General features: G+C 38.8%; 1 protein-coding gene across 4 annotated transcripts in view; it reads left to right on the top strand.

Annotated features, from left to right (window-relative positions):
- The window catches only part of PLEKHA8 (pleckstrin homology domain containing A8), a 60,119-nt gene that overhangs the window by 25,315 nt on the left and 20,737 nt on the right, over nt 1-14,067 (top strand). For 3 of the 4 annotated variants that reach the window (XM_005673281.2, XM_021079155.1, XM_013985757.2), the window contains exons 5-12: nt 1,728-1,886; nt 2,913-2,953; nt 4,382-4,539; nt 6,587-6,740; nt 7,144-7,229; nt 10,374-10,432; nt 10,874-11,004; nt 11,624-11,694. In XM_005673281.2, coding sequence (XP_005673338.1) covers nt 1,728-1,886; nt 2,913-2,953; nt 4,382-4,539; nt 6,587-6,740; nt 7,144-7,229; nt 10,374-10,432; nt 10,874-11,004; nt 11,624-11,694 — 859 coding nt within the window. Of the gene's footprint in view, nt 1-1,727; nt 1,887-2,912; nt 2,954-4,381; nt 4,540-6,586; nt 6,741-7,143; nt 7,230-10,373; nt 10,433-10,873; nt 11,005-11,623; nt 11,695-12,756; nt 13,317-14,067 lie in introns of those variants that run through there. The other variant, XM_021079156.1, reaches the window with a different exon arrangement.

The following is a 14,067-nucleotide window of genomic DNA, read 5'->3' as shown; positions in this document are numbered from 1 at the left end:
GTAATTGGTATCTGAATCAAAGTGGTTCACGACCAGCAACATCTAGCTTGTTAGAAATATGAAGTTGAAGAAAATATAAAGGCCACTGTTAAAAGAGCAAAATCCACCTGAGTAAAATTTAAAGCTCTTACTGGCTTTATTCAGTGATTCATGAGTCGGACAGCAGCCCATCTAGCAGATAGAAAGGAGCTGTACAAGGAAATGGATTTTTATGGACCAAAGTGAACAGGAACAGGGAAGTTATACTGAGCGTTTGTGGAATGGTTAAAGCACAGTTGCTTTTCTTATGTGGAGCAAAGGGGAGTCTTGGAGCTGGGTCAGTACTTGCACTGCGCTGGCAAGCACTGATTGGTTGGGCTAGGTCTGCCTTTTCTGGGAGAGTCCAGCAGAGAAACTTGGTTCAGTTTTTGGTTTGTTGATGTGAGGCCTAGCATGAGTATCTCCATCTTTGGCCAGTCTGATAATTTTAACCCAGCTAACTAGCTACCATGTTCCTTAGGGGGTGACCTCAGTTTCCTAAACAACTTATTAATGTCAATATCAGAAGAAAAATACTTCGAGCAAGTGCAATAACTTGGAGGGAAAAAAGTGATTAGATGTTCAAGAGAAAACCTCTTAGACTCATCTGTAGTAAAAGCTAAAAAACCTATTCAGAAGGCAAACTGTGATTCGTGGTTTCTAATGCTTCATTTCTAGAGCCTCATTTTTACTCAGACAGTGTGTTACGTTTTCCCATTGATTCTAGTGTCTTCAGTTCATGTGATTCAGCTTCATGTCTGCCACCCCTTATAGTCTGGAAACCCCATGAAGGCTCAGTGCCCAGTACCTGACATAGTGCTGTCATATATTGTTGAAAAAAGCTGTTGCCTTCAGCTAGTGAGTGAGCCTGAAGGGCAGACTGAGGATAAGGCTTGTGTGTGATTAATAGATAAATTGGACTTGCTCAGTCTTTTTCTTTTATAACTGTTGCTGAAACTCGGCCTCTGTCCACTGGTGCTGAGTAGAAACATGGAGACAGTTTTGGGTAATGGAGGAAAAAAAATGGCCTTTATTGTTTTGCCAGGCAAAGGAGACCAGAGCAGACTAATGTCTTAAAGACTGTGTCCTCCATTGGGAAGAATTGCAGGAAGTTTTATAGTGAAAAGGAGAAAAACAGGATTCCAGATAAGAATCAGGGTTGAGGGCAAATATGCATTCTTCTTTCTTTGCGGGAATCTTTAGTTATGGAGGTTGGTGTCATGACGTCTCAGCATGATCCTAGTGGTCTTTTGGGTTATCATATATCGATTTTTCCTAAAATAAAAATACTTGCGCAAAGGCATATAGATCAGAGATTAGGGCGTTCTAGGAAAGTCCCTCCTCCCCCACAAAAAAACATGTGCTTTTAACCTTTGACCCACAGGCAGTAGTGCTCAGGGTACCTAAGCTGTAGGTCATGGGTGATTGTGTTTAGGGTGCAATTAAGCCAGGGAGAAGCACAAGGAAGGGCTCTAAGCTGTTTAATTTTAAACTAGTCATTTCTCAAAGAAGCACAAGGAATATAACTTTTCTCTTAGGTATATGAGGTGCCTGCATCCTAACTGATACACGTATTTGTCCAGCAAAGTAGATGGCACATTATTATTATTATTATTGTGTGGTAGATAAAAACCTCTAAGGACAGTCCTTATCTGGGCTTTTTCCTTTTTGACAAAGTAAAGGAGTTTTTCACTCTGGTTGTTTCATAGGAGGGAATTGATGTGGGAACTCTGCTGAAATCGACCTGCAATACTTTTCTGAAGACTTTGGAAGAATGCATGCAGATTGCAAATGCAGCCTTCACTTCTGAGCTGCTCTATCGTACTCCCCCAGGATCACCTCAGCTGGCCATGCTCAAGTCCAACAAGGTAACAATCCCACTTCAGAAGGGCATCCGGAAAAGTTAAGGAAGAGATGCACTGAGTTATATTCTCCATCACCCCTTGGTAACTGATGAAGACAGTTTGTAATGGACTTTCCTGTCTGTCCACTTTTATATCTGCCCTCAGTGTCTCACATCCAGTCAGTTTTTGTTAGCAGTTTTACCACCTGACGGTGTCTCTGATGTAACCAGCCTCTTCTCTCCAGTCTCCTTGTCCAGTGGCTCTTGCTGAGATTGACAGTAGCCTTCTAACTAGTTGCCTTCAGCCCCCACAACCCCCTGCCTCTTCCAGGCAGCCTGTGGTATTCCCTATTCGTATGCAGTGTAAAATTTGGACTCCTACCTAAACCTTTCAGTGGCTCCCTCATTGCCTAGAGGTTAAAGTCCAAACTTCTAGCCACTTCTCCCATGACCAGCCTCCTCTCTGTCACAACCTGGCTTGAATGTATCAACTGCTTGTAGCGCCCCTACTTCTTTGTGTCATTTCCCAGGGCCAAGAATGCCCTTCTCACCCATCTTTCTCTGGTTAGCTCTTACTCATCCTTCAAAATTTAATCTCCTTCCCTGAATCCCTTAGATGGGCTCCTCTGGGCACACCCCTCTTTTGGCCTTATTCTGTGTTGAAATTACCTTAAGGTCAAGAACCCCATAATGTTTATCTTCATACTTCCAGTGTTTAATACAGTGCTGTATTAGTTTGGTATGTATTACTGTTTAATGAGCGTAACTCTAATTACAAGAAAGCCAACCACCAAGGGTTTGAATATTGTAATTAGGCCCTTGAAAAACCATCTTCCTTTTTCTTAGAAGTTTGAGTTACCCTTATTTGAATAACTCTTAAAGACTGGTTGGGATCAAAGACTTCCTTCTTTTGGGAGAACCTAAAATTGTTCCTTGGGAGTGGGGCAGTGTATGTTATGATCATATTAATAACTTTCATATGTGATAAAACTCTACTTATGCTCTATTGGAAGTTTAACATGTAAACTTCATTTCTTTGCTTCTTTTAAAGATGAAACATCCTATTGTACCGATTCATAATTCATTGGAAAGGTACAGTAACATTTTTTTTTCTTCTTTCTAAAAATATAAGATAAGGATATCGGTATTCCTTTTTTTCTAAAGAAAAGTTTTATCATATGGTGGTTTTTCTGATGATTTGAGATGATACCAGAGGGTGACAGTAACTGATTTTCCTCTTTTGGGTGAGCCTAAAGCCATGCAGACCTTTGATTCGGCCCTGACTACTAGGAAGGATGTTTGTGTTTTCCCCAGGGTATGAACCTCACCCATCGAATGACTCTAGTAATTTCTGGTGTGCGAGTGTTAGTACTTCCTCTCTTGTGGAGGAACTGAACATTGATTGGTGTGCTTTTATCCAGAAAAGACAGTGCCGTTTTCTTTTGCTTAAAAATAAAACCCTTAGGTAGCTTTACAGGTTGGGAAAAGAACTTAATATCAAAATCTTGAACTGTTGAAGAAAATGACATATTTACACAGTTATGTTCCTATTATTTGGGGTCTTTGTTCAGTTATTATTTCATGGAGGCATTCACATATTTTGATAGTCCATGTATTTGTCCTTTCAGATTACTATTTAATATTTCATTTCTCTAAATAGTGTTGTTTGCCTCTTTAGTACAAGGATTCTTCTCCACTTTGGTTAATGCTTTTCTCCTGTTCCAAATATTTTTACTAGGAGCATCTTTTTAGATTTTTTTTTTCTTTTGAGGTATCTCATCAGTATACTCCTATATTTTTAATTGCCAAGTTGAAATACAGTGTTTCTTTTTAAAAAATGCTTTTCCTGGAGTCACCACATAGCTTGGACCTTTTCCCCTTTATTCTTATTAGAAGAAAATGTTACGATTGTCCCTTTAACAGACTCAGCTATTCCACTTGCATGTTACAATAGCATTTTCTGTTACCCAAAAGAGCAGCAAATCCTTGAGGTACCCTGTCCTCCTCGGTTTTTCCTGTCTTCCCGGACCACAGCTTGTGGCTTCTAGACAGCTCACTGCTAGGCAAACAAATGGAAGTGGCTGGTAATTTGAGAGCTGAAAAGAGAAAAAAAACCTCCCAGGGAGAAGCTGAGGAAAGTGAGAAAAGTGTAAAATGTGTGGTGGTACCTGTAGAAAAACTGATTGAAAACCAAAGAGCTGTCAATGCCTATTTCCTGTTGCTGGCGGGGAGCAGGACGGATGAGTCAGTTGAGGGTGCTGTGAAGAGCCTTGAGTGGCTCTTTGGTTTCTGAACTTCGGTCTGGAGACAAGCCTGCTCCCAACACAGGAAGATAACCGCCTGTGAGGCAGGCTGGTGAGAGCTTTGGCTTGATTTAACAAATCCGTCTGGTCATCAGTGTTGAATGGAATTGGTAATTGTGAACCCTTCCTCCATCTCTCAGAATAAGATCTAACTGTGCAGTCTATTTATGACCAAATAATTGGACTTTTTGGATTTTTTCCTTTTAAAAAATTTCAGGCAAATGGAATTAAACAGTTGTGAAAATGGATCTGTGAATATGGAAATAAACGATGATGAAGAAATCCTAATGAAAAACAAGAGCTCCTTATGTTTGAAACCTGCAGAAACAGATTGCAGCTTATCAAGTGAAGAAACTACAGACGATAATATAACAGGTAAAAACCAAAAAGGCCTGAAGCAAGGCATTGACTAAAGAATTTTGAGGGTTTGATTCATTATCCATGATGTGACACTTGATGGAGTGTGACCTCAAGACAGCATGCCAGCTAGCTCCTGAGGTTAGATAACACGGTCACTTGACAGCATTCTGCCGTCTCATCTGACCCCTGGTTGGAAAGGAACAGGGAAGAGGAATTTTCGCACTCACTGTTCTTAGCTGATGTTTATGGGCTTCTGTGAGCTGTAGCTGTCCCGGCTGACTTTTTAGAGAGTTATGACACTGGCCTTCCACTCTGAATTTCAAAGTCCTTGGAACATAGGCTCTGGGGTGAGACTTAAGAGTCTGGTCAAATTATGGGGGTTCACTTCCCATCCTCCTGGTTTCTGGTGAGGCCTGAGGGTCTCAGAATTCAGCAACCACCATCAGATTTTAAGCCAGTTTCCCAAATTTCAGGTAATAGCTTGTAGTTGAAAATGCTCCCTTTTGAATATACTAATTTCATTGGCTCTAACCACTAAAACTAACTTCAGATCAATCCATGACACCCATAATTGTGTTGTGTGTAAAATATATTTTGAAAATAATTTTTTTTTTAAAGTTTCATCTTCATCTCCTCTGGCGAGTTGAGGAAAAAGAAGATGCGTTTTCATAACTGCTCATCTGCAGCAAACAGTACATATGTTGCTAAAGTCTTATTCCTTGAGTAGATAATAAAGACAGAAGAAATTCTGTTAGAAGAGTCCTGTTATTTATTTGACCCAGTAATTTTCTTCTAGGAATTTGTCCTTAGGAAATAGTCAGACATAAGGACAAATATCTGTGGACAGGGATGTCCTTTATGACATTACAGTTAATTTTCATTATTATTCAAATACTGAATGTTGCTCCTAGGAGAAATACATGGCTAGGTTCGTACAAGCCTCTCTTCGCATTTTCAACAACTGATCAGTACATAATGTTGTTTTATGTGTGTTTCTTTCTAAAGATACCTTGTTTAATACCTATTGTTGATTCATTAACATCAAACCCATGGCCAACAGCACTATAACTCATGCTTGAATGAAGCTTGTCTTATATAAGCTTATATAACACATGGACTTTCTCCATAAGGCACATCACAGCTTTCTTGTGCTTAGGAATACAAGATAGCATTATCTTTGAAGGTCCTTTTAAACAGCAAAATCAACAACAAAATGCAAAAACATGGCACTAAATAAACACATTTGTGCACACTATGAAGGTTGGAACAAGAAGGCAGACATCACCGTGTTTGACATCAGCTGGGAACACTTGTATCAAGTAATTCAAATGTTTTCACCAGTCTGCACATGTCCGCAAATGACTGCAGAAGTGCCACAAATGGAGTTCCCCTTGTAGCTCAGTGGTAACAACCTGACTAGTATCCGTGAGGCTATGTATGGGTTCAGTCCCTGGCCTTGCTCAGTGGGTTAAGGATCCAGCATTGCTGTGAGCAGTGGTATAGGTCACAGATGTGGCTCGAATCTGGCATTGCTGTGGCTGTGGTGTAGGTTAGCAGCTGCAGCTCCGATTTGACCCCTAGCCTGGGAGCTTCCACATGCTGCAGGTATGGACCGAAAAAGACAAAAAAAAAAAAAAAAAAAGCCACAAGTATTGATTGACTAGTATTACAAATAAACTTCAGCAAGTAGGGAAATCCACAAATACAGAATGCACTAATAATGGGGATCCACTCTATTTGTATTATTAACATTTTAGAAACCACCCAGATGCCCTCCCTATAAGCATGATGCAGTGTTGTATGACCACTAAAATCATGTTTTTGAAGGGTATTGAATGACAGTGAAAATATTCATGATACACCATTCTGTGAAAACAAGCAGGATGAAACTCGGCCTCTGTTTAAACCCAGTTTTATTTGTGTGTGTGTAAGTATGGTGTTTCACTGATTTTTCTTTCTGGACACTTTTCTGTGTTAGAAATGTCTAACAGTGAATGTATATTTTAATCTTTATAATAAACGAATAGGTTAGTAACAAGTATCTTCTACTTTGCGGTCCAAGGTGAAATGATGAAGGAAGATGGAGAGGAAAACCTGGGAAATCATGACAGCAGCTTGGTGCAGCCTGAATCACACTCCTCACGCAGCTCTCCAGAACCCCACTGGGAAGAAGGCCAAGAAGTTATCCCAACTTTCTTTAGTACCATGAACACCAGGTATTCTGTACTCTAAAATCACTGACAGTTGGATACCAGCTTTCCTTCTGCAACGTCAGTCCTGGTGTTCCTTTCAGCTGGTGGTATGTTCTAACAGTAGAGAATGTGGCATTCCAAGTGTCCGCTTTCCTCTCTTCACCTTGTCTGAAGCAGTGGATCAGAAGGAGTTGGATTGTCAGAGTATACCTCTTGACAAATTTTAGCTTGTGTTGGTGGATTATCTTTAGAAAATGATTTTATTAGACCGTATGATAATGGAAAAAATCACTGGGGCATACTTGTGAAATCAGGCTAAAGGATTTGACCCACAAAGGGGCAGTTATTTTACAGCTACCTCCAAACTGCAGAGGATGCTGATGTTGTATTTTTAATCTTTCCTCCTCTGTATCACCAAATTGTTTAGCTTTAGTGACATTGAACTTCTGGAAGACAGTGGCATTCCCACAGAAGCATTCTTAGCATCATGTTATGCTGTGGTTCCAGTATTAGGTAAGATTGCTGGATTTGCCTTAAATGTATAAGTATCTAGAATCTGTTACACTGCAGTTATTTTTTAGTAGAAATATCCTGAACTATGAGATGACACTTCTTACCCACCTCTTCCACATGCGGTTAGAACTGTGTGATCTTAATCATTGCTGCATATTTCCGTTTCATCTCTGACTGTGATTAAATAGCAATCTCAGCGTTGTTTAATGAAAAAGGGGGAATTCTGTTTTCTAGAAATCATACTTAAGAGCCAAAGTGAACGTAGTTGAACAGATCTTCAAGTACTATGAAAAAAAAATTTCACCAGCTAAAACTTTTTTTTTGAGATTTTTAAGAATTATGTATATAAATTTAAATTACTTTTTATGGAGTCAGTAACACCAGGAATTGCTAGTGTATTGAAATTTGCTATATAATTCTTTTAGCTATGTATCTTTTTTTAAATGGAGGTATACTTTGCATAGAACTTAATTATTAAGACTCAGTGAGTTTTGACAAATGCGTCTACCTGTGTAGTCCACACCTCTATCAAGACAGAGAATGTTTTCATCACCCTAGAATGTTCCCTGTACCAGTCAGTCCCCAACCTATCACCCAGCCCAAGGCCACCATACTGATTTCTGTCACCATAGATTCATTTTGCCTGTTTTAAAATTTCATATAGATGGAGTCATGTAAGGTACTCTTTTGTGTCTGGCTTTTCCTCCCAGTATGTTTTCTTCATCTTTGTTACATGCTTTGGTAGCTCATTCCTTTTTCCTGCTGATTAGTATTCTTTTAAGTGATTATACTGCAGTTTGTTTATTCATTCTTCTACTGATAGACATTTGTGTAGTTTCTTGTTTGGAGCTATTTTAAGTAAAATTACTTGAAGATTTTTGTGTCTGTGGTACATATTTTCATTTTTCTTGAGTAAATACTTAGTGGAATTGTTGATTTATATGTTTATGTATTTAATTTCATAAAAAGTGCTTACACCTTGTGCATTTCCAACAGCAGTGTATGAGTATTCTGGTTGCTTCATATTCTCACTAGCACTTGCTGGTGTCAGTATATTTGATTTTGGCCATTCCTGTGTGTTTGGTGGTATCTTGTTGTGACTTTAATTTGCATTTCCCTGATGACTAATGATGTTGAGTACTTTTCATACAATTATTGGCCATTGCTATCTCTTCCATTGTGAAATCTGTTCAAATCTTTAATCCATTTTTAAAAGTTGGCTAATTTTCTCTTTATTATAGAGTTGCAATAGTTCTTCGTATGTTCTGAATAACATTTCATTGTAGACATACTTGCTCTGAGTATTTTCCCCCAGACTATGGCTTGCTCATGTATTTTCTTAATGATGTCTTTTGAAGAGCAGCGTTTTTAATTTTCATTAAATCCAATTTATCTATTTTATTTCTTTTGTAGTTAATGCTTTCAGTGTCCTAAGAAATCTTTGCTATCCCCAAGGTCATGAAGATAGTCTCCTGTGTTGTCGTCTATACTCTTTAGCTTTGATTTTGTGTTTATATTAATGATTCATCTTGAATTAATTCTTGTATGTGGTGTGAGGTAAGGGTTGGGATTCTTTTCTTTTTTTCCATATATATGGTTGTTTAAGAACCATTTGTTGAAAAAGCATCTTTTCCCTTTTACATTAATTTGGCAGCTTTTTGAAAACTAAGTGACCCTATAAATGTGGGTCTGTTTCTGGACTGTCTTCTGTTTTAATGATCTGTTGGTTTTTCCTTATCCTGATAGTACAGTATCTTAATTATTGTGCCTCTATAGTAAGGCTAAAAATCAGCCTTGGAATATAAGTCTTCCAATTGTGTTCCTTTTTTCCAAGATGTTTTGGCAATTCTGGCTCCTTTATATGTCCATATAAATTTTAACTTTTCAGTTTCTATTAAATAGCCTGTTAAGATTTTAATTAAGATTACGTTGAATCTGTAAACTAATTGGTAGGACGTTGACGTCTTAAACAGCATCGAGTCTTCAGCTCATGGGTGTGCTGTTACAGCTCTCTATTTACCGAGGTCGTCTTTAACCACATTTTACAGAGGGTGGAGGTCCTGTACATCTATTGTTAGGAATAAATTTGGGGATTTTATAGTTTTCTTATGCTATCATAAAAAAGTATTTCATTTTCCAATTGTTCATTAATAGCATATAGATGCAGTTGACTTTTGTACATTGAATTGTTTTTTTACAATCATGAATGAGTTAATTTTACAAAATGTAATTTTTATATTTATTGAAATTGTTATGTTTTTTCCCTGTATACTTCATTAGTGTAATAAATTACATCATTTGGGTGTATTTAAGCCTGCAGTGGATTTCTCCCTTCTTGCTATTTATTTTCTGTTTTTCTCATCTGTTCTTTGTTCCTTTCTTTATTCCTTTCTTGATTTCTAGCCAATTTATCAGTTATTTTTTTAGTATTCTATTTTATTTCTTCTTTTGACTTTTTAGCTCCTTATCTTTGTTTCTGTCTTTCTTTTGGTTAAGTCATGTATTTTTTAGAATTTTGTTAAATTTTCTCTTTGTACCCTTTTGTGTTAGTTTTTAGTTGCCCTATGCCGCAAAAATATTCAAGCTACATATGTAATTTAAAATTTTCTAGCAAGCACATTAAAATAGTAAAGCAAAACAGATAAAACTAATTTTAATAATGTATTTTATCTAACTTGGTATATCCAAAATATCATCTCAACATGGAATCAATGTAAACGAGTCAGTAATGAGATAATTTTGTTTTTTGGCACTAAGTCTTTGAAATCTGGTATGTGTTTACACTAACAGAACATTTCAGTTTGGAATAGGGTACATTGCACGTGCTCAGTAGCCACACATCTAGTGGCTACCATATTGGACAATGCAGCCCTAAGGATTACAATATGCATTCAGACTTATAAAGTTATCTTCACCTGCCCCTAGGGCTGTATTATAGTTACTCACTTGAGAGCAGACTAGTAGAAGAAAGCAGTAACGGTGTCCTAGAAAGCTTTCAAGCTTATGTTTAGAAAGTGATTTAAAAGCAAAAAATTAAAGTTTGTGGGGGGTAGTAAATCTGTTTAATTCATTGTTGCTATAAAACTTATTTTCCACTTGAAAAAAAATCCCTTCTTCAAAGATGTTTTCATTCTTTTCTTGTAGACAAACTTGGCCCCACGGTGTTTGCTCCTGTTAAAATGGATCTAGTTGGAAATATTAAGGTGAATATACTGGCTTATCTTTGTGTCCCTGTATATTTAGAGGGAGGAGTTGCATGAAATCTCATTCAGAGACAAATAACTCTTGACTTTTTTACTCAGCATGAAAAGCACAGGCCAGCCGTAAGAACATTTCTCACAGAAAAAAATACTTTAACAACAGTGCTTTTAAACCCTTAGAATATTTAATTCTAGCATAAGCCTCATAAAAACTTGCAAACAAATAAAACCCATTACTTTGAAACCATAAGGAAGGTGACAGAGACTTTTTTTTTTTTTGGCCGAGCCCACAGCATGTGGAAGTTTCCAGGCCAGCAATTGAATCTGCATACAGCAGTGACCCAAGCCACAGTAGTGACAACATCAGATCCTTATCCTTTAGCCACCGGGGAAGTCCAGCTTTAACATTTTTAACCTAAGATTGTTTCCCTCCTTTTCTTGCAGAAGGTAAATCAGAAGTATATTACCAACAAGGAAGAGTTTACCACCCTCCAAAAGATAGTGCTGCATGAAGTGGAAGCCGACGTAGCCCAGGTTCGGAACTCAGCTACAGAAGCCCTCTTGTGGCTGAAGAGGTAAGGCAGCTGGGGTGGGGCAGCAGTTAAAATCCCGCTTAGTTGAAATGTTGCCTCCAAAATCAATTGCTATACAAAGGAGACTGCTTTTGAGGGACAGCTGTAACTCAGCTGTATAAAGACCTAGTGAATAGAGCACCACCTTTTTTTTTGCCTCCATCTTGATGGTGAGAAGCATTGTTAATAGAATATATAAGATTGGTATCATAAAAGACAATGCAGTTGATTGGTTTGTCTTTAAGTCAGTGGATCACAAACTTTAGTGGCACCACAATCACCTGGAGGGCTTATTTGAAAAAAACAGAAATTGCGCCACTCGAAACTCAGAGTTTCTAAGTCAGTAAATCTGGAATGAGGCTTCCCAATTTTGCATTTCTGACAAGTTCCCAGGTGATGCTAAAGCCTCTGGTCCTGGGACTACATTTTGAAAACCACTGTTTTGGTATTTCAGATAAGAAAGGTCTAGAGAAAGCTAAAGGGAAATGACAGGGAAGAAACTCAGAGAGGACTGCTATGTGACTTGACCTAAGATACTCTTAAAAAGAAGCTAATGTCATTTCTATATACCCATTTAATATGAGTGAATTTTGAAAATTATGTTTCTTCTTTTTTGTTTTAGAGGTCTCAAATTTTTGAAGGGCTTTTTGACAGAAGTGAAAAATGGAGAAAAGGACATCCAGACAGCCCTGAGTGAGTGTTCTTTACATGTTGATTGGTTGATTGACTGCAGTGTGAAATGGAGACCCCTGGTGGAGGAGACAGGGTCTGCTTTTCAAGACTTGATTTTTTTTCTACTTCATTCTTACTAATGTTTATTATGATGATGATGTTTCGTATATGCTTTGTTAAAAAAGAACCCTGAGATAGTGACCTAGTAATCTAGATCTAACTTATTAAAAATCAGTATATCTTAAAAAAAGAGCTAAATTAATAGCGAGCTCTCTCTTAATCTTAATAGGAAAACCTACTATTTTTAAGACATTAGTTCTTCCTAAATTATACTGTGTAGTTCTCTAAAATCAATATCCAAATGGAAGCTAGTTTTGGAGGCAGTAAAAGGGAGGGGGATCCCTGGGAATCTGCTCTGAAGTGAGAGGAAGGGTTGGGCATCATCCCGTGCTCCTCAGGTTGAAACTAGGATGAAGGCCTTGGTCAAAGGAGATGGCCCTCTGTCTCTAGCACTTAATGCAGCGCCTGGAATGTTGAAGGTGCTTATTAATAAACATGGGTGGGTGGGTGGAGGGATGCATGGTTCATTGCATCTGTCAGGCCATTTTTGGAAAACATTGAGGACTTGGAAGCGTCCTTGTGGTGCTCCTAACAAAGTGACTGAGCTCTCACTTAGGAAATCCTTCCAGGATGAGCATTGAGGCACTGGCGGGTGCGTGGGTGGGAATGAAATTCCATGTGTTTTGAAGCCCTGTATTGTTATGTTGTAGAGAAGCACATGGTCACACTCGAAGCAGCCGTGATTATAAATAGTGAAGTGAATGAATTAGATGCTTCTGTTGGGAAGGAGGAGCCAGTGTTCACAGCAGAATTTTATCAGGGTCAGGGGTGGGTTCTTCCTTTTGTCTGTCCTCCCTCTGGGTCATGAGCCCTGAGGGATCCTGCCCTCTCATGATTTTCTCAGGCTTCCCTGTCTGGAAACTAGCTGAAGTGCCATGAAACAATAAAAGGTGTTATTTCTGTAATACTGTATTAAAAATTCAGACAACCTAGTCCTCACATCAGTCTATTTTTATAAGTTAGGTGATTGAAATTCTGCAAGATTTAGAGATATGCTAAGACCACAAAAGATCTGGAGCAGTGTCACTTTGGGATCCCTGCTTCCAGAGCCTTCATTTCTTCCACAAAAGTCTCTACCATCCCTGAGCTGCCTGCATTTTGGAGTTTCTCATCCATCCCTGAGTTTCCAGGGCAGTGTCAGTTATATTCTGCCCTTTGTGTCCTGATTTCAGGACTCAAAGTTAGACTCACCGTGACTGTTAGGACCCGCTGAAGCATCTACCAAACTTTACGGCTTTGTGGAGAGATTAAGATCTTGGCCTCTCAGGTTTCACCAGCGAATGGTATTGTGCCCTTAAGCAATTGACTGAACTTTTCTCTGCCTCTGTTTCCTCATCTATAAAATGGGAGTGATGATTTGATTTCCCTAATAAGATTGTTGTAAAGATTAAATAGGTTTATGCATGTGGAAAGTTTAGAAAACTGGTTCATGGAGTTCCCATCGTGGCACGGTGGAAATGAATCTGACTGGGAACCATGAGGTTGTGGGTTCAATCCCTGGCCTCACTCCGTGGGTTAAGGATCTGGCGTTGCCAAGAGCTGTGGTGTAGGTCGCAGATGTGGCTCAGATCTGGCATTGCTGTGGCTCTGGCGTAGGCTGACAGCAGTAACTCCGATTAGACCCCTAGCCTGGGAACCTCCATATGCTGCAGATGCAGCCCTAGAAAGGCAAAAAAGACAAAAAAAAATAAAGAATGCCTTGTCTGAAATCCATTCAGTGTATGGATCTGTGCAACAGTGGTGAGACACATGGAAAAGAAGCAAGAGCAATTAAAAAAAAAATTGGTTCATAATAAGCACTTAATAGAAGTTAGCTTCTATTATTGTTTGTATTTTTATCATGACATACAAAGTTAATAACCTGGCAGAAAATGGGGCTTATTTGTCCCGAATCACAAATGGAGAGTTTGCAAAGCTCAGTTGCCTAGGCCAAATTTTCTGTCCAGACTAACTTCTTAATATGAGAAAGTTCCATTGGAGGAAGACTCTGCCCCTTGCAGGAAATGCAGATGATATGGGATTCAGCACTCTGTGCCTGGCGGACTCCACATTACACAGGATGCTGTTGCTGTGTAGTGGCTGTCTGTGTGAGGGGAAGTGGGGGATGCTAATCTCGTGACTCTTCTAGTGGAGCTGGGATGGACTAGAACCCAGCCACTAGCAGCCAAAAAGAAAAGCTTTGTCTCTTGGAGGTAGAGGAAGTTGAGGATATAACCTTTCTGCCCTTCCCTCATCCCTCATTCTGCTCCTTTTCCTCCCCTCCCTTTTACATAA

This window comes from Sus scrofa, chromosome 18, assembly GCF_000003025.6.
Source record: "Sus scrofa isolate TJ Tabasco breed Duroc chromosome 18, Sscrofa11.1, whole genome shotgun sequence".
Taxonomy (NCBI): Eukaryota; Metazoa; Chordata; class Mammalia; order Artiodactyla; family Suidae; genus Sus; species Sus scrofa.
Note: the sequence above shows the minus strand (reverse complement) of the source record. Positions and strands in the feature narration are given on the sequence as shown.